Source organism: Haemaphysalis longicornis, unplaced genomic scaffold (assembly GCF_048455015.1).
Source record: "Haemaphysalis longicornis isolate Haplotype H1 unplaced genomic scaffold, Haemaphysalis longicornis Haplotype H1 scaffold_1, whole genome shotgun sequence".
Taxonomy (NCBI): domain Eukaryota; kingdom Metazoa; phylum Arthropoda; class Arachnida; order Ixodida; family Ixodidae; genus Haemaphysalis; species Haemaphysalis longicornis.
Window position 1 is genome coordinate 460,403,311 of NW_027526203.1, and position 21,649 is coordinate 460,424,959.

At 51.0% G+C, this 21,649-nt stretch overlaps 1 protein-coding gene across 1 annotated transcript in view; it reads left to right on the forward strand.

The window, feature by feature from the left end:
* The window catches only part of LOC144156135 (DNA topoisomerase 2-alpha-like), a 42,367-nt gene extending 28,377 nt beyond the window's left edge, over positions 1 to 13,990 (forward strand). Inside the window, exons 6-11 of the mRNA XM_077687966.1 lie at positions 984 to 1,331; positions 4,121 to 5,272; positions 6,354 to 6,736; positions 7,481 to 8,021; positions 10,192 to 10,506; positions 13,423 to 13,990. Of these exons, the coding sequence (XP_077544092.1) occupies positions 984 to 1,331; positions 4,121 to 5,272; positions 6,354 to 6,736; positions 7,481 to 8,021; positions 10,192 to 10,506; positions 13,423 to 13,770 (3,087 nt within the window). The 3' untranslated portion in view covers positions 13,771 to 13,990. The remainder of the gene's footprint in view (positions 1 to 983; positions 1,332 to 4,120; positions 5,273 to 6,353; positions 6,737 to 7,480; positions 8,022 to 10,191; positions 10,507 to 13,422) is intronic.
* The last annotated feature ends 7,659 nt before the right edge of the window (positions 13,991 to 21,649 follow it).

Here is a 21,649-nt window from a genome sequence, read left to right on the forward strand (position 1 = left end):
ACAAAATACAATATCCAGCTACAAGAGTTTGCCTAGTTGCACATATTGAAATGGGAACAGCGTGCTCCGGAATAGCGGAGTCGTTTATTTATGCCGTTTGAGATGTGCGGTGATAAACTCGCTCACTTTACAGTTAGTTCCGCTAACAATTCTGTAGCCCTTGACTAAAGCGTGGCCCATGGCCAATGCGCGGCTTGTAAAAACCCCGATTGGAACATTGGAAAATAACTAAATATCGTCTATTGTTACAACCACGGTAGGTAATAAGGACTTGTTTGTTTACGTGTTTCTTTTGGGATCCATAATTTTGAATTGAAAGTTTCAGAAGTTTCCCGACAATCCCAACAATCTTCTACTCTGTAAGCCCAGTATAGCAGGTGATTTATTGCTGGCTTTTGGTGCACGCATTCCTTTAAATTGTCAATTACCAGCTTTCAAATTCTGTGAATTTAAGCATGTGCACAAAGTGAACCGCTAGCGCTCCTCGTCTTTCGAAAACACTCCCGAGCTCGACCCAGAAAAGTGGTACATGGAACCGTGGTAGTTATCTGCAAGGCGTGACCGCCAGTGACGGACAGTTCGTGGCAGTAAAAGGCTCCGCTGAATTTCCCGTTCACACCCCGTGAAGGGGATCTAAACTCTGTTGTTTTCTCTCTCTATTCCATCCTATACTTTTCTGGGAACGCGGCCCACTGTTGCCCCCGCCCGGGCCTCCCCTTCTCGGCAGCTCGGAGCCACTTCTTGCACCCGGTTGGCGTTTCAATTACACAAGCATGGGGCTTTCCTTTTGCCTCCACTGGTCAGCGAAATTACCACCTCTATAATTGTTTTTTTTTTTCGGTAGAACTTTAGGGCTTCGGTGAGAGTCGAGCTCTTCTGCCAAACATTCGTAAAGTGCTGCTCGGTCTCCCCACTGCAACCTTGCTTGATGTTGGGGCGGCGTACGGCCGCCACCTTGACCCAGTCGGGTTGCCTTTGCGCAGATGCTCAAGAGCGGCGTGGTGGAATCCGTCATGTCGTGGGTGACCTTCAAGGCCGAGAAGCAGCTGGGGCAGAAGTGCTCCGCCAAGAAGCACTCCAAGCTGCGAGGGATCCCCAAGCTGGAGGACGCGAACGACGCGGGCACGCGCAATTCCGTCGACTGCACGCTCATACTCACCGAGGGGGACTCGGCCAAAAGTCTGGCCGTCTCTGGCCTCTCGGTGGTGGGCCGCGACAAGTTCGGGGTCTTCCCGCTCAAGGGCAAGATCCTGAACGTTCGTGAGGCAACGCACAAGCAGATCCTCGAGAACGCCGAAATCAACAACGTCATCAAGATAATGGGCCTCCAGGTGGGGACCGAACTTTTCTTCTTGGTTTTCTCGAATTGCTCGGCCATTTCCCAGTTCTCCCTCGACAGCATGGCTGGTGTTAGAGAACGCCGTAGTATGACTTTCTTGGCGCTATGCCATATCGCACACTCCGATTTGCAACCACAAGAACGTGAAACGAAGATTTTCCTTTTTGCACTTGCTTGAACTCGGGTTAGTGACGTGTGTAGCTGAGGGGTTTTAATTTTTCCGCTGAGGTTCAGATCTATTGACTCCCAATTTATTCAATAGACCCTAGTTTTCTTCTTTGCGTTTCAGACAAAACGTTGATGGCTGACTGTGTTTTTCTAATGTAAGAATGAGGTTAATTTAAGTCCAGTACGAAGCTACAAACTGGGCCAATGTTCTAATGCCAAAATTTGTGTTGCCGAGACGCCATGAAAGCTGTTAACTGGAACAATGAAAATGGATACATTTTAAGCGAGAAAAAATTGTGTGCTTCGTAAGGCTCTTCAGGGCCTGGAAATTCATGCATTAGGCAGGCCGTTACACACGCAAGGCCTGATTGAGCTCATATTTTCTTCGCGCTTGCTGATGCCGCTTTGTCGGTGCTTAAGAAACACCTTGTGCACGTCGAGTTCGGTTCGATTTACAGTGTGAGCGCTAAACGCGTTTTATTGCTTGGAGCGCTGAATGACGTCACCATTGGGCGTTAAAATCAAAGTAATCACAACCAGCGTAAACGTCAAAGAACGATTCGTATGCTTGTTCGAGACTAGCAGACGACGAAGAACAGTCAGGGCCATTCATTGTCATTTCCGCTAGTAACGATGGTCACAATGGCTTTGTTGTCGCTATGGTGATATAAACTTAGCGGTAACAAAGCCATTGTGACCACCGATCGTTACTAGCCGAAAATGACTGTCAATGAATGGCCCTGAATCTTTTTGTTCTTCGTCGTCTGCTAGTCTCGAACAAGCATACGAATCGTTCTTTGGTGTTTACGCTGGTTGTCACTACTTTGACCCCGATGATGATATAAACTCATACTCGGAAATGCAGGCATATAATTCCGTAGTGTAAATAGATGCGCGTACGCCGCTGAGTGGTCGATTGGGGAAAATCGGTGTGACATCGCGAGCTTCCAACAATAAATGCGTGAGCCACTTCTTTTCGGCACCGACACATCCACGTTGGAATCAAACTGCGACCAAGGCGGTAGTGTCATGTCAACTAACCGATGTCCAGAGGACACCTAAGCAACTTCTTAACTGTTTTGAATGGGAAAGCCCTAATGTCTAATTGAACACTAGACGCGCTTTACTTCCACCCGGCGTTCTCGTAGGGCTTTGTTCTTTCGTCGCTTGACACGATTTGCTTTGCTATCAGCTTCCACCGCGCATTTTCGAATAGCTTCGATCTGTCTTCTACGCGTTGCGTCGCTGCTCGTTACCTTTCGCTACTGCTAAGTTAATACGCGTGTAATAGAACTCCCCGAACTCCTAGGTATACCTTTGATGTGGGGACATCGAAAATTGTATGGAAATATAAACTAATACAGTTCCGCTCTAAAAAAGACCGTGTGCTGCTGCCTCCGCAGCAGCAGGTGCTAAGAAACTGCGCCATTGTCATCATGTAGCACTGTGTTCGATTACTTTAAAAGGCTCGGTCGGATGTCTCATGGCTTCGCTTCTCTGGTGACGCTGCCTTCACGAGTTGGGAGTTCCGCAACCACATTAACGCTGATACCCACATGGCGTGATATCCGATGTTTTTTTCAGTTGAATGTTTTACGGCTACGCTATTTTAGTAGACCCCCGTCCTCACCTTCCCCCCCTCCCCACCGAGTACATTGTCTTCTTGCCTTATATCAATTTGATTTAAGCTACAAGTTCTACGATGTATATAATGGTCCTTTTTAGTACCGCTGCGTGCCTAACAGTCGAAAGTTGCTGTTTGTGTTCCGCTACCTTTCAGTACTAATGATAAAATGCGCAGCTGGGCTTGCAAACGATTGTCGAAGTGGTATGTGGCCATTAATTCAAATACGGGAAAGTCGAACGCATTCGCATACAGCTTAATGTTTGAATGGCGGCCGTTGAATGATTCCTGTCCGATAGCCATCCGCTGCCCCAGTGATCAAAAAATCATGACTGTTGGGTCCTCCTTTAATTCGGCGAGGCTTTACAGTGTAGAGCGTTTACCAATTGGTGACTGCTATCAAGCGTGTAGTATTTCACCTGCACAGCCCAAAGTATGCAGGGCCGAATAGGATACTGAAATGGATTTGGAGGTGCATTGTAAATTTCAACCCATGGAGTTATTTGACTATTCACTGCCAATCTAGAGTTCTAATTTATATGCTACAGGTGGCGGGGAAAAAACGCTGCAGCTTTAGCATGCCGTGCCAACGTAATACTGGTTGGCAGCGGGTTTTTATGCTGTGTCCACATTCTAAATTTCGACTTTGTCCCATTTGTCAGTTAATACTGGTTTTTCATTTGTTAGCACGGTCGGTGCAGATTAAACACACCAGCAATTTGTTAAATTTAGCTCTGTGGTCTTACCAGTTATCGCATAACCGACGTCGGCAATGCTGCGGGGAAGAGGGTGCGAGGAAAACTGCACTTCAAAACGAGCTTTTCTCTATGAAAATATGTGTAAGTGCACCGAAAAACCAAAAAAATGCCCTACGTATTATAGGTTTCAACCTGGTAATGCTTACAGTGACCCCAACTCCCGTCAGTGTTCCTTTACCTAAAAGTTTTCAAGTGAGTGGAGAATGCAATAACGTTCCGTTTTTTCCGCAGTACAAAAAGAAGTACGACAGCGTGGATGATCTGAAAAGTCTGCGTTATGGGCGGCTCATGATCATGACCGACCAGGACCAGGACGGCTCGCACATCAAGGGCCTGCTGGTGAACTTTATCCACCACAACTGGCCCTCTCTACTCCGACTTCCCTTCCTCGAGGAGTTTATCACGCCCATCGTGAAGGCCAGCCGGGGCAGCAGCGAGCTTTCCTTCTACTCCCTGCCGGAGTTCGAAGAGTGGAAAGCCGACACCGACAACTGGCAGCGCTGGAAGGTCAAGTACTACAAGGGTCTCGGCACCAGCACGGCCAAGGAGGCCAAGGAGTACTTCACGGACATGCTTCGCCACCGCATCCTGTTCCGGTACCAGGGCGTCGACGATGACCACGCCATCCAGCTTGCCTTCAGCAAGAAAATGATCGAGCAGCGGAAGGACTGGCTCAGGCGCGGCATGGAAGAGCGCAAACAGCGCCGCGAAATGGGACTCTCCGAGCTGTACCTCTACGGGAAAGACACTCGGAACGTCACGTTCGAAGACTTCGTCAACAAGGAGCTCATTCTGTTCAGCAATATGGACAATGAGCGCTCCATACCATCTCTCGTAGACGGTCTGAAGCCGGGCCAGCGCAAGGTCCTTTTCACCTGCTTCAAACGCAATGACAAGCGTGAAATCAAGGTCGCCCAGCTCGCCGGTTCTGTGGCCGAGCACTCGGCCTACCACCACGGCGAGGTTTCACTCATGTCCACCATCATCAACCTGGCGCAGAACTTTGTCGGCAGCAATAACATCAACCTGCTGCAACCCATTGGCCAGTTCGGCACGCGTCTCCAGGGCGGCAAGGACGCTGCCAGTCCCCGATACATCTTCACCATGCTGTCCCCGCTTGCCCGGCTCGTCATGCCCGCATCCGACGATCCTGTGCTCAAGTACCTGTTCGACGACAACCAGCAGATCGAGCCCGAGTACTACGTCCCGGTGTTGCCCATGGTGCTCGTGAACGGGGCCGAAGGAATCGGCACCGGCTGGAGCACCAAAATTCCAAACTACAACCCGCGTGAGATCGTTGCAAATCTGCGCACGATGATCGCTGGTGGCGAACCCGCGCCACTGAAGCCCTGGTTCAAGAACTTCCGTGGCTCAATCGATCAGGTGAGCCAAGGGTGCCTAAGCCATTGAATAGTTTGTAACTTGGTTACTTTCGGGCTTCGCAGCAGCTTGTGGCAAAGAGGCGTGGCCGGTGGGCACGAAAGTCAGCACGAAAGTCCTTATAAGCAATAATGTTTTACATTACACTAAATTCGCGTTCAAATCAATAGTTAAATGCATCGGTGTTGCTATTACAGTAATAATTTATGGCTGCTTATTTATCTTTACTCCCTTTCCAAGTTTTTATGGCGGCTCTTCTGAGGAAACAAAATATTCTTCTCAACGCCGCTGGCTGAGAACAACAATCGGTCTACGAGTCAAGCCTCCACTTTCTCCGGACGGTTAAACACGTAGACGATTGGGGTACGTTTTCTGTTGAACGAAGAGAAAACATAATGGGCAAACCTACCGTTAAACTGGTGACGCAATGATGAAGATAAACGTTTTCAGTTTTACATTCATGCCTGGAAGAGCCGCGAAAGCGGCAGTTATCGCCAGCACAGAACGGAACTCCGTCATTTGATCGTCCCGGCAGAAACCTCTCAGCCTTACATTTGCAACGATTTCCTCAAGAGCGGCTAGCGAACTTTCATTGCTGCAATGAAAGGACGACGACCAACCGGAGTGAAATTTTGTGACGTCACTTATGCGGATGAAGAATTTTCGGGACTTTAAAGAACGCCGGGAAGCAGAACCTTTTCAGCGAGTTTCTAAGTTATTTGATTGGACAAGAGCAATAATATTTGGCTCTGGTATTTTGTGGCAGCCTAACCCAATTGGATTGAACGCGTTTGTTGAACGCGCGTTCTAGACGAGTGTTAGATGTTCGGAAAGTGTCCCAGTGAGAAGCCGATTTGTCCCAGGGACAAAGCGTGAGTTTACTCAGTGAGGCCATATGCGCATGCAGTGGAGTGTTTGAGGGCCAAATTTCAAGGGTTAAAGATAGCTAGCGGCTATCGTAAGGTAACGCTTTGTGCAACGGCACTAAATTTTTGTTAGCAGTTTTCAGGTTCTCGTTACCCCGACGCGACTGGTATGTTTTTATTAAAATAACTTAACTTAACGTTAAACTTCCTATCTGCAGGTTGAACCTCAGCGATTCATCGTCAGCGGCGAAGTTTCCCTCGTGAACTCTACGACTATTGAAATCACCGAACTTCCCATTCGTAGTTGGACTCAGTCGTACAAGGAAGCAGTTCTGGAGACAATGCTGCACGGTACCGAGAAGGTTCCTCCACTGATCGCGGACTACAAAGAGTACCACACGGATACCACTGTCCGATTTGTGGTCACCATGTCCGAGGGAAATCTGTCCAAGGCGCTCAGCGACGGACTTCACAAGGTGTTCAAGCTGCAGACCTCACTCACTACATCGTCTATGGTCCTTTTCGATGCAGACGGAGTCCTTAAAACGTATCGAACACCCGAAGACATTATGCGCGACTTCTTCACGACACGACTCCAAAGGTAAACTTTTTTGTCTGAAACGCTGGCACGTTGACACTCGGTGCGAAAGTTTCGATCTAATTGCACGGTAGGTTTGTTATTTCACATCAGGTGCAAATACACAATATTAGAGCGGAACGATGCTGTGCAGTTTGTTGTTAAGTCCCAGTTTCTTTAGCGCTGAACATTCACTGCAGACAAATAGCTGCTCGACCCGCGTCTCCACTTGTCCCCAGCATTCTGCCAACTGCGGAATATAGTGTCGCGCGTTTGACTCCCGGTCACAATATACCACTTCGTTTTAAATTCGGGAATTTCAGGCTCCAGACTAATCTAGAGCTTACCGCTTCATTGTACAGCAGTCACTACGGTGCTTTGTAGCACGAAATTGACATCGAACGGAGTTACAAACAGCGCAGGAACAGGACGATGGGAGGATCACACAAACACGGCGATGTCCTCCCATCGTCCTGTTCCGGCGCTGTTTGTAACTCAGTTATGTACCAACCATGGCCCGCCTACAATCTGTGTTGACATCGAAATTGCGAAAAATGGGCTGCAATCGTCGTTGTGTCTGATGGGATTCTTTTCGCGCATAGCGGCACGCTTCGTTATGAAGCTTAGTATACATCGACATACGTACAAATGTCTTATCTCTTGTTAACCCACAAAGGATTCTCATGTTTCAAATTTTCAGTGATGCAACCTCTTGCAATATCAGAAGTGCTGCTTCGTCCCCTACCATATCTTCGTTTATGTCCGTAGGTACGTGAAGCGGAAAGCTTACAAGATCGGTCTCCTGACGGCCGAAGCAAAGCGGCTAGAAAACCAGGCGCGCTTCATCCTGGAGAAGATTGACAACGTCATCAAGATCGAGAACCGGCGCCGCAAGGAGATGATGGAGACCCTCCGATCACGAGGCTACGATCCAGACCCCCTGGTCATCTGGAAGCAGCAGCAGCAACAACAATCTAACCCAGTGGACTCGCAGACGGGGTCGCAGGACGAGGAGGACGGGGACATGGCCGATGACGCCGACAAGGACGGCGGCAGCGTGCACTACAATTACCTTCTTGGCATGCCTCTGTGGAGCCTCACTCGTGAGCGCAAGGAGGACCTCTTGGCCAAAAGGGACAGTAAAAGACAAGAGCTCGAGATTTTGCAGCAGAAAACTCCCCAGGACCTGTGGGAAGAGGACCTGGACGTATTTTCGGCTAAGCTGGACGAGGTTGAGCAGGCGGAGCGCGACGAAGAGAGTTCGAGCAAGTCAAAAGCGGCGAAAGTTGGCAAGGCCGGTCGTGCGAAGGTACTTACCTCAATCTGACGCTGTTTTCTTTTGCCGCCCAAGACGGTAACTGCACGAAATAAGAGGTCAAAAAGACGAAGGTGCATAAAACTAGGCAGCCCCACTTTTGTTGTTTACACAATGAGTGAATGAGCTCTGCATGCTCTGCATTATTTTAAGAATCGGCTTCCAACAGAACCTCTACTGTTCCCTGTAAAATATTTTTTCTTTAGTGTTTTTCACTGTTCTGTCTTTACTTTTTACTCAGCGTTGTGCCTGCATGCAACCTTCATGAGTGGCGCCGTTTTGGGTTGGTTATTTTACTTGCATACCAACTCGCCCAATTTTCGATTTTATCAAGAACCTTTATGAATACTAATGTTCTGCGTACGTCACAAGACCCAGGGGTACGGGCTAATCATGCACTTATGTCCTGTGTGTATAACACGCTAGTAAGCTTCAATACTTGTATTAACGATATTTATAGCCGTCACTGGATGTTTAACGTTAATGATACAGGGGTGTCGGTGTCTCAGTTTGAACGATGACAGCTGGATGCAGCCATGTATAACACGTTATACGGTGCGGATTGTCTGCCGTAAACCGAGCCCTGAAACGTAGCGCGGGCGCCACCAATTGAAATCGTTATTTATTAGTGTCCTACAATAGCAATAGCACAATACGCATAGGTCGAGAATGTACCCTCTCAGCAAAAAAAAAAGAGGGGGGGGGGGGTGTCTGCCATGATACGCTTGAATCTCCGGCCGAACACATTATCCCCCATGTTGTGGGACGCCCGCTTTGTCACCAAACGCACCTGTAATAACTGATACGCTATCCTCTTAAGTACAGCGTAGGCAATCAAGGTTGGAGATCCTGATTACCGCAATGCCCATCGATGTCATTGAGGTCGTCGTCTGTGCGACGTAGGACCTGCAGTCTCCTGACCATGATCTCTGCTCTCGCTTGTACTACTCGATTCATCTATTGACTGGTGTTGCCTTCTGCCTTTTTTCGAGAAATTGTTCCTGTCTGACGCCTTCGTTTCCTGCGTGAAACTTTCGTCGAAGTGAACCAATGATTTTGCAGTGTATGCTTCTTTAAACGACTATAGAGCGTCATCGTGTTCGCGCTCAAACGTGGTCATCGTCTAGCGTAGTTCCGCAGGTAGGGATTTCCAGCTAGCTTCTGATTGGTTTCATTCACTGTGTCGGCGCTATGCTGGAGCCTGGCTAACAAAACAGCGCCCTCGACGTCTTTGTATCTGTCAAGAGTGAGAGCTAATTCAGCGATAAGCTTCTGATAAAAAATCAAAAAGGCTTTTCTGAGCAATGCGCAGCCGGTTCCTCTGCCTTGACATCTCCTCCCCGCTTCGGGGTGAGCAATGCGGGCGCATTTCCGCTCCATGGCTCACCTCGTCATGTCGCTTGACGTCCCGGGTTTCCGGCACCATGTGGAAGAACCTTCAGGGAGGGGCAAGGGAGGAGACCGTCGTCGGTGAAACGCCAATATATTTACAGTATGAAAAGGTCGTTATCAAAAGTTCCAATGGTAGTACGGTCTCTATTTCCGTTTGTCCGTATCACTTGAATGCAACGTGGGGTTGACACGCTGACATCTTTTTTTAGTACTGGCCTCTATTGCTTTAATACTGCCTATAGCATGTCACTGTAGCGCGAACTTTGAAGGCGTTTAAATATTTCCTGCGTTTTATAAGTTAGAAAACGGCTTTCCTGGCTAGAATGGAGCTGAGTGAGTTACTAAAAGCTAGTTCTTTCAAAAATTGAACCAAGTTTTATTTTGTCTTCATGGCCCCTTCAAGCGCAGAGCGAATTATAGCGTTCCTCAGTCCCGACACGTCATTCTGTTGCACTCGCCGGACACAACCGCGGTGCGGGAGTGGTGGCGTGTTAGTCTGCGACAGGACGTGCAGTAGCATAAGCTGCTGGTTTCCGAGAGGTAGCCCGAGCAATGAAACTGCAGTGGATATGACTACCGCTGACGCTAAAGATTGCTACACTACACGCAATCAACCTCCAATTACTTGGGACTGCTATTCTACAAGTTTTTGATTGCAGGAATGGCCTTGCTGTAGCGAACATCTAGATGCTGTAAATACTCTGTGGAATAGGGCAACTCTAAGCCGTAAAAAAGTGCATGTTTCATCTTCGCCTTACCACGTTGCTCCCAGGGGACATCCAAGAAGACTGAAGCAGAGCCTTCAGTGACTGGCGAGCGTATAATACCAAAGATCGAGTGGGAACCAAAGCCCGAGAAAGGTGCCAGCCGGAGGCCGGCAAAGAAGGCTACGCCCGATGGAGACAATGGGGAAGCTAAGGCGGAGCTCGATCCAGACGATGGAGAAACAGCCCAGGCGCCACCGAAAAAGCGGGTTGCAGCCGCAACGAAGGCATCAACAAGGGCGAAGCCTTCGAAACGAAGGGATAGCAGCAGCTCCGGGAGTGACAGCTCTCCTGTAATCGTGGAATCTAGTGATGATGAGGTGGTACGTACTGCTTTACGTTTCTTGGAAATATTTCCGCGTATACATGTCCGTTCAAGGGAGAACAGCCACCGTCTGTTTATCCCAATAAGTGGTCTCTTTAGAGACTTGAGTTTGTCCCGAAGTAGCGATATTTGAAGTTTTCTGTGAGGACTTGCAAAGCAAGTGTTGATGCCACTTCGATCAACACTTGCCTTGCAACTTCTGCAGCCCCGGGATATCCCCTCTTAAATTATCCCTGAAATAGTCTCCCTCCTCAGCAATGCATTTCTGTCTAGCAGTGAACCCGGCTTTAGGGGGCTTGATATGTGGCGTTTCCTGAGGGATAGACGGGGTTGTTCAAAGGCCAACTGCACTCAAATTTTCGACAACGTAAAATTAATGTCACCTAATGGTACATATAAAAATGGTATGAAATGCAAAATACTGCGCTTTTAACATCAACGCGCGCGACACAAACGGCTCGCGACATTTGCGTTTTCGGAACCGAAACTCAATAGAAAAGGCGGTCATATAGGCGGCCGGACGTGACTTACGTGATGGAACGGAAGCGGCCGCTCCAGGACCGGCGACCGCTCAGAGCAGTCTTCAAATGAGCGTGGTAGCGCCGCGTTTCTGTTATTTCCACAGAACTTCCAGTAACGTTTGCCCATGATAATGGAGTTAGGCACCAATTCCGGCATCCCGTTGCTATCAGTCGAGATGAAGTAGACAGCCGTAGTTTTTTTTTCATCATAATAACTGCCAGAGTAGCAATGTTTGGCATTGCAAGTAAAAAAGCGCACCCTTATTTACAAAGCTACTTGCCCGTACGATTTCGAAAAGCAGCTTTCGTTATAGCCGACGCCTCGGCTATCACGTCGCTCTTTGAAGGGAACAAACCGCACGCGGGCGGAGATCAATCACTATTTCTGCTATACATTACGTACAGACAGCTTCGAGAATAGAATTATAAAAGTGGTCTTAAACTATAAGCCAGCTTGCACAGCTAAATGATTTACTAAAACCCGAAAACATTTCCTATCTACCGCTTTTTTGTACTTTAACCAGAGACATGTGCTGTTCAAAACATTTTACTTTGAAATAAACTAAATCTAACGCTCAAAGTAAATACTTCACTTCGGAATTTAAAAAAAATATAGTCTATTATTTAGGAGAGGAGCAGTTTCGTTAGTTTTCGCACTTCGCGAAGACGACGGCCGATATTTGTGCGGATGAATTTGTTGCTACGAGAAAGGCTGATTTTGGTTCACTTAGCGAGTGAGGCAAAAGTCGCACAATTGTTTATAGCCGCGTGTACAACAACTCTATTTAGGTCGTCACTTTTGGAAAGGTCTAAAGGATGGAGGTGGCGTTGGGCCAGCCCAAATATGGCCAATACTGGACGCGGAAGTGCAAGTGGTCAAGGATTTATGAAATATCTTTTTTTCTGTGGTAAATGCAATAGGAATGACAAATGTAAGGCAAGTGCTCGTTTCGCGGAATTTTTTTTTACTTAAAATTTTTCAAGTAAAAAGTTTTGCTAACTCCAAGACGTTCGCAAGCGCGTGAATAGTTTGCAGGATTTTTTTTTTTCATCGAAGAAAAAGGGGGATATTACTGCCTATGCGTTTAGTTTAACGTGTGGTGGCGACGGCGACTAGCAGAGAAACCCCGGGCGAACGCATCCCTGCGCGAGCTTTACGCGAGCTTTACAGGTCCTAGGGCATTCCAACATATGACTGCTTATGACGCCTCGAGTAGTAGTCCTAAAAATGCGTGTATGGAAAGTAGTGAAGCCGACTTTAAACGCTGCATAGCGGAGGGGCTTAAGCATTTGACAATCCCCATTCGGGAGTTTCTGCAAATTTTTAGATTTCCGCATACTGTTTGCCGGGAGGCCGTTACAGGGGTGACGTACGGCACCAGAAAGTGAAAATAACAATGTGCCTTACATAAATTATACATAAAATATTGTCTCATTGAACCTATGTACAGTCATCAAAAGTGTCAACAAAGAACGAGGTGCAAGCGTGTGCCCAGAGCGGCAGCTTGCTATAGCGTCCTAGGTAGTCGGAGAGGCTGTGCGCATGCGCTGGAGCTTTCAAGTGCAGCAAGTCAGCCTGGTGAGCACCGGTTATCATCCGCCGAAGATGCGCCGGTGGCTATCGGAATCGGCCGGTCCGTGCATAGGCAGCCACCCCCTTCTTCGTTATCAACTTTTGACGACTGTGCATAAGACACAGGATATGTAGTAGTAACAATACCTACATAACAGCAATTTACAGTAATAAACATCTTCTGTAATGCAGAGAATTTCGTTCTGCACGCGATTCGCTTCAGCTTGTTTTCAAATTGTGTAACTATCTTTGAATAACTGTTGTTGGTAATACACTTCATTGTTTTATTCTTCTGGGGGGGAAATATATGTACCTTAACGTGTGCTTGAGAGATTACGTAATTTGTATAGCTTTTAGTGTTTGTTGCAGTTTTTGCGTTAGGAAGCAAGAAGGGGAACCGTAGTCTGGCTAGGCGGCACCGTTCGTGTAAGGAAGGCGAATTAAGTACATGCAACATTTTTGTTCCGGCATCAGTTCGCGAGTAACGCGACTAATTCCTCACGTGGCTTCTCACCAACGTGAGAATCTGATGATCCGTCCCTGTTATGAAGCAATCACTCTCGTCATCCACCTCCTCGTGGTGCGGGTCCCGACCATACAGCATGAACTAATGCGGACAGTTTTTTGGTCGGAGCCAAGCGTACTTCATACTCTGTGACACACGCCGGCATCTCTTTACGAACGTAGAAGAGTAATGACGGAAATGCTCTCACGGCTACGCGTCATCATGTACGCAGTGTCAATCAAGGTATTTTCCCATATCTGCGTGCTAGATGCCCTCCTACTGAAGTGCGCTTACTTTTCATTGCGAATCCCGCAGGCGCATCCCAAGAAGCGACCCCTTCAGGTGAAAGTGCCCCAGCGGCGGAAGATCGGCGAAGGTGACGCCAAACCTGGCGGCAGCGGAGCCTCTGGACAGAACAAAGGGGCGGAACCCAAGAAGCGCGCCAAGCGGGCGGCTGCTGCGCCTGCTGCTGCTGGTGCTAGCCCTGACACGGACGCCTCCGTCGCGCCTAAAAAACGGCGCGCACGGCCGCGTGTGCTGTCTTCGGACGAAGAGGACGACGTGTTGGAAAGCGAAGCACCTCCACCGCGTTCGATGGCGAGTCGATCCACCGGAACCGCGGTCAACTACCATTTCGGGAGCGACAGCAGCGACGATTTCTGAACATCTGTGATGTGTTCGCCCAGGCCACTTCCGCATTTCCCGGTCACTCACCGCGCGGAGAGCTTTCTCTTCCCTGCCGTTTGCAGCATTTTTAGCTAGACTTTTAGTTCAGAGACATCATATTTACTATGACCTTGCTTTTATAATTAAAAACTTCAACACCTGTGTCTCTTTTGCCACCCTCTCTGGTCTTGAAAGAATGAATGCTTGGAATGCCTTTTATCGAGCGTCATTGTTTTCTGTGCTGTTCACAAGCATTTGCGTCTCTTGGTTGCTATTCTTTCTTAATTTTTTCTCATCGTATATATTTTTGCTTACTCACGGCTGCTGTTGTCACTCATGTCACCGAGCGATCCCGGTATCACGGAGACTGTGTGTTGACGTGAACCTTCCTTCCAGAGCCCAGCGCGCGATTTTAGTCCGAGATCAACTAACCTTAACCTGCGATTTCAGCGGTGTAATCGAAATGAAAGTATGACCTGATACACGTTAAACTGCAGCAATTCGTTTGGAGAAGGGTGTGGCGAAAGGAGCGGCCGCACCAGGCGTTCGGCTACCGTGATGCGAACCAACCGACTGCCTGAACCACGCACCAATCGAGCGAGCTCCTTTGGCCGCCCTCGCGGCGGGCCGCGATACAATGTCTTTACTCAACACAGGCTACCAACTGCTGCTGGTTATTCAGAATTCTTCGCAAACAGCGAGAGAGAGAGAGAGAGAGAGAGAGAGAGAGAGAGAGAGAGAGAGAGAGAGAGAGAGAGAGAGAGAGAGAGAGAGAGAGAGAGAGAGAGAGAGTTGCCGCAACGGCCAATTCGGGGGAGGGGTGGTGACCGAGGGAGGAAGGTCCCCGGTGACTTTGGCAGCCCGGGCGACGATGGCATCTTGCACCGCCGAATCTAGCTGCCCAACGCCCTCGCCCAGTGCTCACAGTCTCGATATGGGGGGAATGGGTTGTGGGGGCATTGCCAGAGGTGATCCATGGTTTGGACCACCCCACAAGCGGGGCAGTGGGGTGAGGAGTACAGAGTGGGGTACATGCGGTGCAGGCGGGAGAGGCAAGGAAGGGTGTACGTTTGCACTAAGCCCCATAGGCGTTCTTCGGTGTGAGAAAGCGCCGGGTGTGCAGGGGGCAGTAGACGGCGGGAGAGGCGGTAATGCGACGTAATCTCATTTAAGGAAAGGAGCCGATCTCGAGCTGACAGGGCTCCATGGAAGGGTTCAAGGCTAAGACCCGCTCGGAAGGTGAGCTCTCGAGCGGCTCTATGTGCTGCCTCGTTCCCTCCCACACCCGTGTGGGCTGGGGTCCATACCAGCTCGGTGGGGGAGTCAGGGGGATTTTGAAGGATTTTGAGTGCCAGGGCAGAAATGCGGCCCCGGGCGAAATTTCGAATGGCTGTCTTCGAATCGGAGATTATGATCGCAGGGGAAGGCCGTAGTGTTAATGCAAGACCAATAGCCGCCTCTTCCGCAATCGCGGGGGAAGAAGTGCGAAGGGTGAGGGTGGTAAGAGGGGGACTGTTGATGATTGCGACCGCGTAGGCGTCGTGGTGCCTGTAGCTAGCCGCGTCAACATAAACAGTTGCTGGATGCACTGGGTATCGCTTCGTAAGGGCCCGCGCACGCTGCCCCTGCGGGCTCGATTGTGCATCGGGTGCATGTTACGGGGAATGGGCCGAACGATGAACAGTTCATGGATAGTGCTAGGAATGGCAAGAGGATTCTGTATCGAAAGGGAAGTTTATTGGAAGTCGCCGAAGGAGAGATTGACCTGTTGATGTTGTTGCAAGGCGGGCTGGCTCACAAGATGAGCTTCGAGGAGCTCAGATGCGGTGTTGTAGACACCAAACTATTCTACACGAGCGGTGGCAGCGCTCTGCGGAATCCTGAGCGCCGTCTTGAACACTTTTCGAATTAGACAATCCGCCTTTTTGAGTTCCTTAGAGAGAGAGAGAGAGAGAGAGAAACTTTATTGCGTGTCCGGCAGAGTGAATTAGGCCGTGGGGGTCGGCCCCGATCCCGGGCGGGTCGAGCCCGTAATGGTTTGCGCCACCGCAGGTCCTTCCCGCTGTCGGGTCAGGGCTTCCTCCACCTGCCGGACGGCCTGGAGTTGTGTGTTGTAGTCTGAGGAGGTGATGGCCTCACGCACTTTTGGTGGCAATTCTTGTGCTTCAGAGTGTGTTTGTAGGCGAGTGCAATCGTTGAGGATGTGCGCTGTCGTAGCGGGGGCGGTCTTGCAGATGATGCAACGGTCGGTGTTGTATAGCGTTGGGCAGATGTATCTGGCGAGCACGGGTGTCAGGATTGAGTCCGTCTGTAGCTGGCGGTATAGCACGCCTTCGCGGCGCGTTAGTTGCGGGTGTGGGGCAGGGAGTCGCTGCCTGTTGTGGCGGTACCATCTCAGGATGTCTCCGTACGTCTCCAGTGGTACTGGTTCGCTCTCTTCGGGTCGCAGTTGGCTGTTCCGATTGCGGTCCGAGTGTTGGCTGGTGTGCGTCGCACGGTACGTAAGTCCTCGCGCTGCGCGGTCAGCCTCCTCGTTCCGGTTACGGATCCGTCCCTCCGGGTCGAGCGGTCCCACGTGTGCAGGATACCAACTGATAAAGATCGGGTGCTGGCGCGTTTGGCCCGTCCTGTGGAGGAAGCGGGCCGTACTGGTGCTTGTTGTGTTGTTCGCAAAGCGGAGGATCGCTGTTCGTGAGTCGCTAAGTATCGTTCTACATCGAGGGTCGGTCGCGGCGAGGGCGATCGCGAGCTCTTCTGCGTGATGCGAGTCCGTGGCCTTGAAGCTGCCGGCCGTGCGGATTGTTCCATCGGATGCTGCGATTGCGACTGCCGTGTAGTAGTTGGGCCGGGCGCGGTCTTCCGCCGCGTCGACGTAGTATGCGGTGTTATCCGCGGCGTACGTGGAGGCTAGCGATCGGGCTCTAGCCAGCCGGCGTTCTGGATGGTGTTCCGGGTTCGTATTCTTGGGAAGTGGGCGGACTCGGAGGAGTCTGAGCATGGGTTCGGATAGGGTGGTCGTGCCCTCGGCGGGCTGGTTGCGGGGCCTGATATTCACTTGTTGCAGGATGTGTCGTCCAGAGCGTGTGGTCGACAGCCGGGCTATCTGGGACGTGTTTTGGGCTTCTGCTATTTCTGCCAGAGTGTTGTGGACGCCGAGGTCGAGAAGCCGGTCTGTGCGTGAGTGCTGGTAGAGGCCGATCGCTGTTCGGTAGGCTTTGCGTATTGCCGCGTCAATTTTCTCACGCTCGGCCTTGCTCCAGTTGTGGTACGGGGCTATGTAGGCGACGTGGCTGATAGCGAAAGACTGCAGGAGTCTCAGTACATGTGCTTCTTTCATGCCGGCGTGTCTCGATGAGACCCGGCGGATCAGCTGCGTGGCCGCGGTGATCTTGGTGAGGAGCTTGTTGACTGTGAATCCGTTGCGTCTGTGCGCTTCGATGTGCATGCCGAGGACGCGGATTTTAGGGACTTGGGGTATGCTTCCGCCGTCGCGTGTATGTAGTGCTATGTTGGCTGCGGCGTTGCCATCTTTCCGGTTTGGTCCTGGTGGTAGGATAAGCAGCTCAGACTTCGCAGGAGAGCACTTGAGTCCTGTGCCCTCGAGGCTGAACTCGACCGCCTCTATTGCTTGCTGAAGTGCATTTTCGGTCTGACCGTCGCTGCCGCCTCTTGTCCAAATGGTGATGTCATCGGCATATATGGTGTGCCGGATGTCGGGAACAGTGTGCAGGGCCGTGGCTACCCGTATCATGACCAAGTTGAACAAGAGCGGCGAGATAACCGAGCCTTGGGGAGTGCCTTCAGAGCCGAGGGTCTTGGGGGCGAGCTCGATGTCGCCGGCGTGGATGGTAACGGTGCGTTCTGTTAGGAAGTTCTTTACGTAGGCGAATGCTCGCGTTCCCATGTGGAGTGCCGATACTTGCTCCAGGATGGCCTTGTGGTGTATCTTGTCGAATGCGCTTTGGAGATCTAGGCCCAGCACAGCGCAGGTGTCCCGGCACCCCGGCGGGCGATCCAAAATGTCTCGCTTCAGGAGGAGCATGGCGTCTTGTGTACTCAGCTTTTCCCGGAATCCGATCATGGTGTGGGGATAGAGCTCGTTGTCCTCTAGGTATCTCTTCCATCGGTTCATCAGCACGTGCTCGAGTACTTTGCCGACGCATGACGTGAGCGAGATGGGTCGGAGGTTGTCGGTGTGTGGGGGCTTGCCGGGCTTAGGTATGAGGACTGTTTTCGCTGTCTTCCAGGCCTTAGGTAAGGTGCCTGCGCGCCAGCAGGCATTGTAGTGCTTGGCGAGGGCTGCGATTGTCGTGTCCGGCAGGTTGCGGAGTTCCTTGTTGGTGACGCGGTCTGGGCCGGCTGCAGAGCTGCAGTTGAGCGTTTGTAATACGGATCTGATTTCCCATTCCTCGATGTCGGCGTCGAGTTGGGGGTTGTCCGCACCGGTGTAGTCAGTGAGTGGGGTCCGTGGCGTGGACGGCAGGTATCTGGCGTCAAGGCTTTTACGCAACTCGGCCTCACCCTGATCTTTGATTGCTTTGTGCAGTGTTCTGTGGAGCGAGTGTCGCTGCGTCCCCTTGCTCTTGGACTCGTCTAGTAGGTGGCGTAAGAGGTTCCAGGTGCGGCCTTTGTGTAGCTGCCCGTCCGCCTGTTGGCACACTGCATTCCACTGCTGGCGTGAGAGAGCGGCGCTGTGGCGGTCGATGGCGATGTTGAGTAGGGCGATGCGTTTGCGTAGCTTACGGTTGTGCTTCTGGGCCCTCCATCGCCGTTGCAGGGACTGCTTTGCCTCGAGCATGTGTGCGAGGTGACTGTCGACTTGGGGGAGGTGTTCGTCGGTTTCGATCGACGTGGTTGCGCCCTTCCTCGCTTCGATGATTCTCTGGGTCCACGTTTCGATGTCGTTCTCTGCCGTGTCTTCCTCGCCGTATTCTTCGAGCTTGGCTCTGAACTCGCTCCATTCCGTGACGGCGTGTGTGTTCTGAGGAGCGTAGGGGCGGCGCCCCCCGTAGCGGAGCGGCACCAGAATTTCTAGGATGCAGTGGTCGCTGCCCAGTGTTTCCTCAGTGTTGCGCCATTGTGCGGGTGGAAGGTTGGGCGTCGGCTTATGGAAGGTGAGGTCTGGGTTGGTGTCCCTCTGCGCCGACGTTCCGATTCGTGTGCACGCCGTGGGGTCGTTGAGCAGGTAGAAGCCAGCGTCTGTTGCCTCGTCGAGGAGCTGCCGGCCTTTAGTGCTTGTCTTGGGGTATCCCCAGTTCTGATGCTGGGCGTTGAAGTCTCCGCATAGGAGCGCCGCGTCGGTTTGGGCTAGCTGGCAGGTCTTGTGGATGAGTGTTCGGAATTTCTGCTGGTAGTGTTTGGGGTTGCTGTATACGTTGACCAGGTAGACGCTCTCCTTCTTCTTCTTTCCGATGATCACCTCCACAACGCAGTGTTCGATGGCGCAGTTGGGAAGGGCGGCGTGGTCAAGTTCCTTAGAGGACGGTGCCAGATAAGGAAGAGAGTAAGTGATGCGACTTATTACAACAGCCTGTATCAGCCGCAATCGCTCTGCCTCTGTGAGCCCTTCGTGGCGGGTGGTGATGCGGCGGAGGAGGTTGATAGTCTGATTGACTTGGGTTGTTAGGTTGGCGAGGAATGTGGTATTGGCGCGGTTCTGTTGGATATTGAGGCCTCGGATTTTAAGGCAGGGCACTCGGGCAACGGTGTGATCATCCAGCCGGATGGTAATGTTCGGAGCTGCGCGGGCACGTTTCGGACTGTTGGGCAAGAGAAGCAGCAGCTCTGCCTTCTCGGGCGAACAAGTAAAACCAACATCACGAGCATAGGCAGCAACACAATCTGCCCCCTGCTGGAGGGTGGTTTCAATGTGTGCGTCACTGTCGCCTGGAACCCACATCGTGACGTCGTCGGCATACAAACTGTGGCGAAGCGAGGGATATTAGCAAGAGGAGGAGGGAGGTCTATCATAGCGATGTTGAATAGCAGTGGAGAGAGAACTGCTCCTTGTGGGGTGCCTACGGAGGGGAGCGGAATGACGTCAAAGCGTAGATGATTAATCTGAATGACGGCCGTGCGATTCAGATTAATGGGTCGCATTATTAAAGCCCGCACGTTGGTGTAGGTACGGGCTCCAGGAGACAGAGCAGCCAAATGGCGCAGAATAGCGTGGTGGGAGACCCGATCAAAAGCCTTTTGGAGGTCTAGCGCTAGAACAGCTGACGAGACGACAGTAGGGGGAGCAAGAAGAATATCGTGCTTGAGCTGCAATGAGACTTCTTGGGTGGAAAGGCCGGCTCGAAATCCGAACATTGTGTGCGGTTACTGTTGCTTACTCTCCAGATATTGGGTGAAACGGGCATGTACGATTTTCTCGAGGACCTTACCTGCACACGATGTGAGGGAAATGGGCCTAAGCTGTTCAAGAGCGAGCGGTTTACCCGGCTTGGGAACGAAAGACTTCAGCATGCTTCCATTCAGGTGGGAGCTCCCCAGACTCCCATAACTGATATAATATTTTGTTAGAACCTCTACGGACTGATCGTCTAGATTTCGAAGGAGCTTGTTGGTTGTTCCATCCTCTCCTGGCGTTGAGTTTGGGCAAATTTTAAGAAGTACTGCGCGAACTTCATCTGTGGAAATGGGACGATCCATTGTCCCATTGGGCTGGCCGGTGTATGGTGAAAGGGGCTCCTGCGGGCCCTGGGCAAGGTAAAGCACCATGAGGCGGGCGAGAAGCTGATCGCTTGTGCCGCGAAATTTATTTAAGAGGGTGGTAAGACGATTGCGGCTGGTTGATTTCGAATGAGAAGGATCAATCATGTGGCGAAGAATGGCCCAGGTGCGTCGCATGCTAAGGTTTCCACGCATGCTGTCGCAAAACTGACCCCATTGCGCACGTGCCAGTTCAGCCGCATAGTTCTCAATAGTGGTGCGGAGATGAGCAATGCGCTGTCGAAGACGACGATTGTGCTTTTGACGGCGCCAGCGTTTCTGAAGGCCCTGATCCGCTGCCCAAAGATGCTGAAGGCGAGTGTCAACAGTTTCCGAAGGAATGTCGGGGTCTAGGGATGAATCGTGGGCCTTCTTAATCTCGAGTAGGTATTTGAGCCAATCCTGAACCGGAGTATCATCGGTAGGGGGTGCTTGTTCTTGACACGAGAGCCGAAAGGCTGGCCAATTTGTGATGCGAGACTGCCGCAGTTTTGGAGTAAATGCTGAATGCAGTTGCAAAGTGGACTCAATAATGAAGTGATCGCTTCCGAGGTTGTGGGTTTGCAGCGACGCTCCAAGCCACTTCGCCTTCGTGGCCACGCTACTGCGACCGGCCCCCCATTGGAGTTCTCCGACAGGCCGCAACGCGGAGCCTCCACGTATACGGTGCGAAAGTGCTAAATAAGTGTGCCGCTTAGCTGTGGCGGAGTACCCTCAAAGTGCTCCATTACAGACAAACTAAAAGCGGTACTCCCCATCAACCTGTCAAGTCTTAATGAATGAAAAAGATGGCTACTCGTCCCCCACTTAGGCCGAGCCTCCATCCTTGCGTTTATAAAGTTACTTCATGAATTCATTTATTGCAGGATGACTGTTTGACTAACTAGAGGGAAAGGGGTTCGGGAAGGAAAAGAAACCATTTATGCGCATAGCATATCATGTCCCTCCAATTGATTCTACGATAGTCTACACGGATGCATCACGGACGCATGTCGGAGCAGCCGCATATTCCATCGCAAGTGGCAATGAAGTAGTGACACACACCCTTGATCCTTTCACTAATCCCCCACCTACAGGGACTCTAGAGACCCTCCCAATAATCACCAGCATTCAGGACCTCTCATTACGGCCCCCTAAACCCTCAGGATATACCATATACACT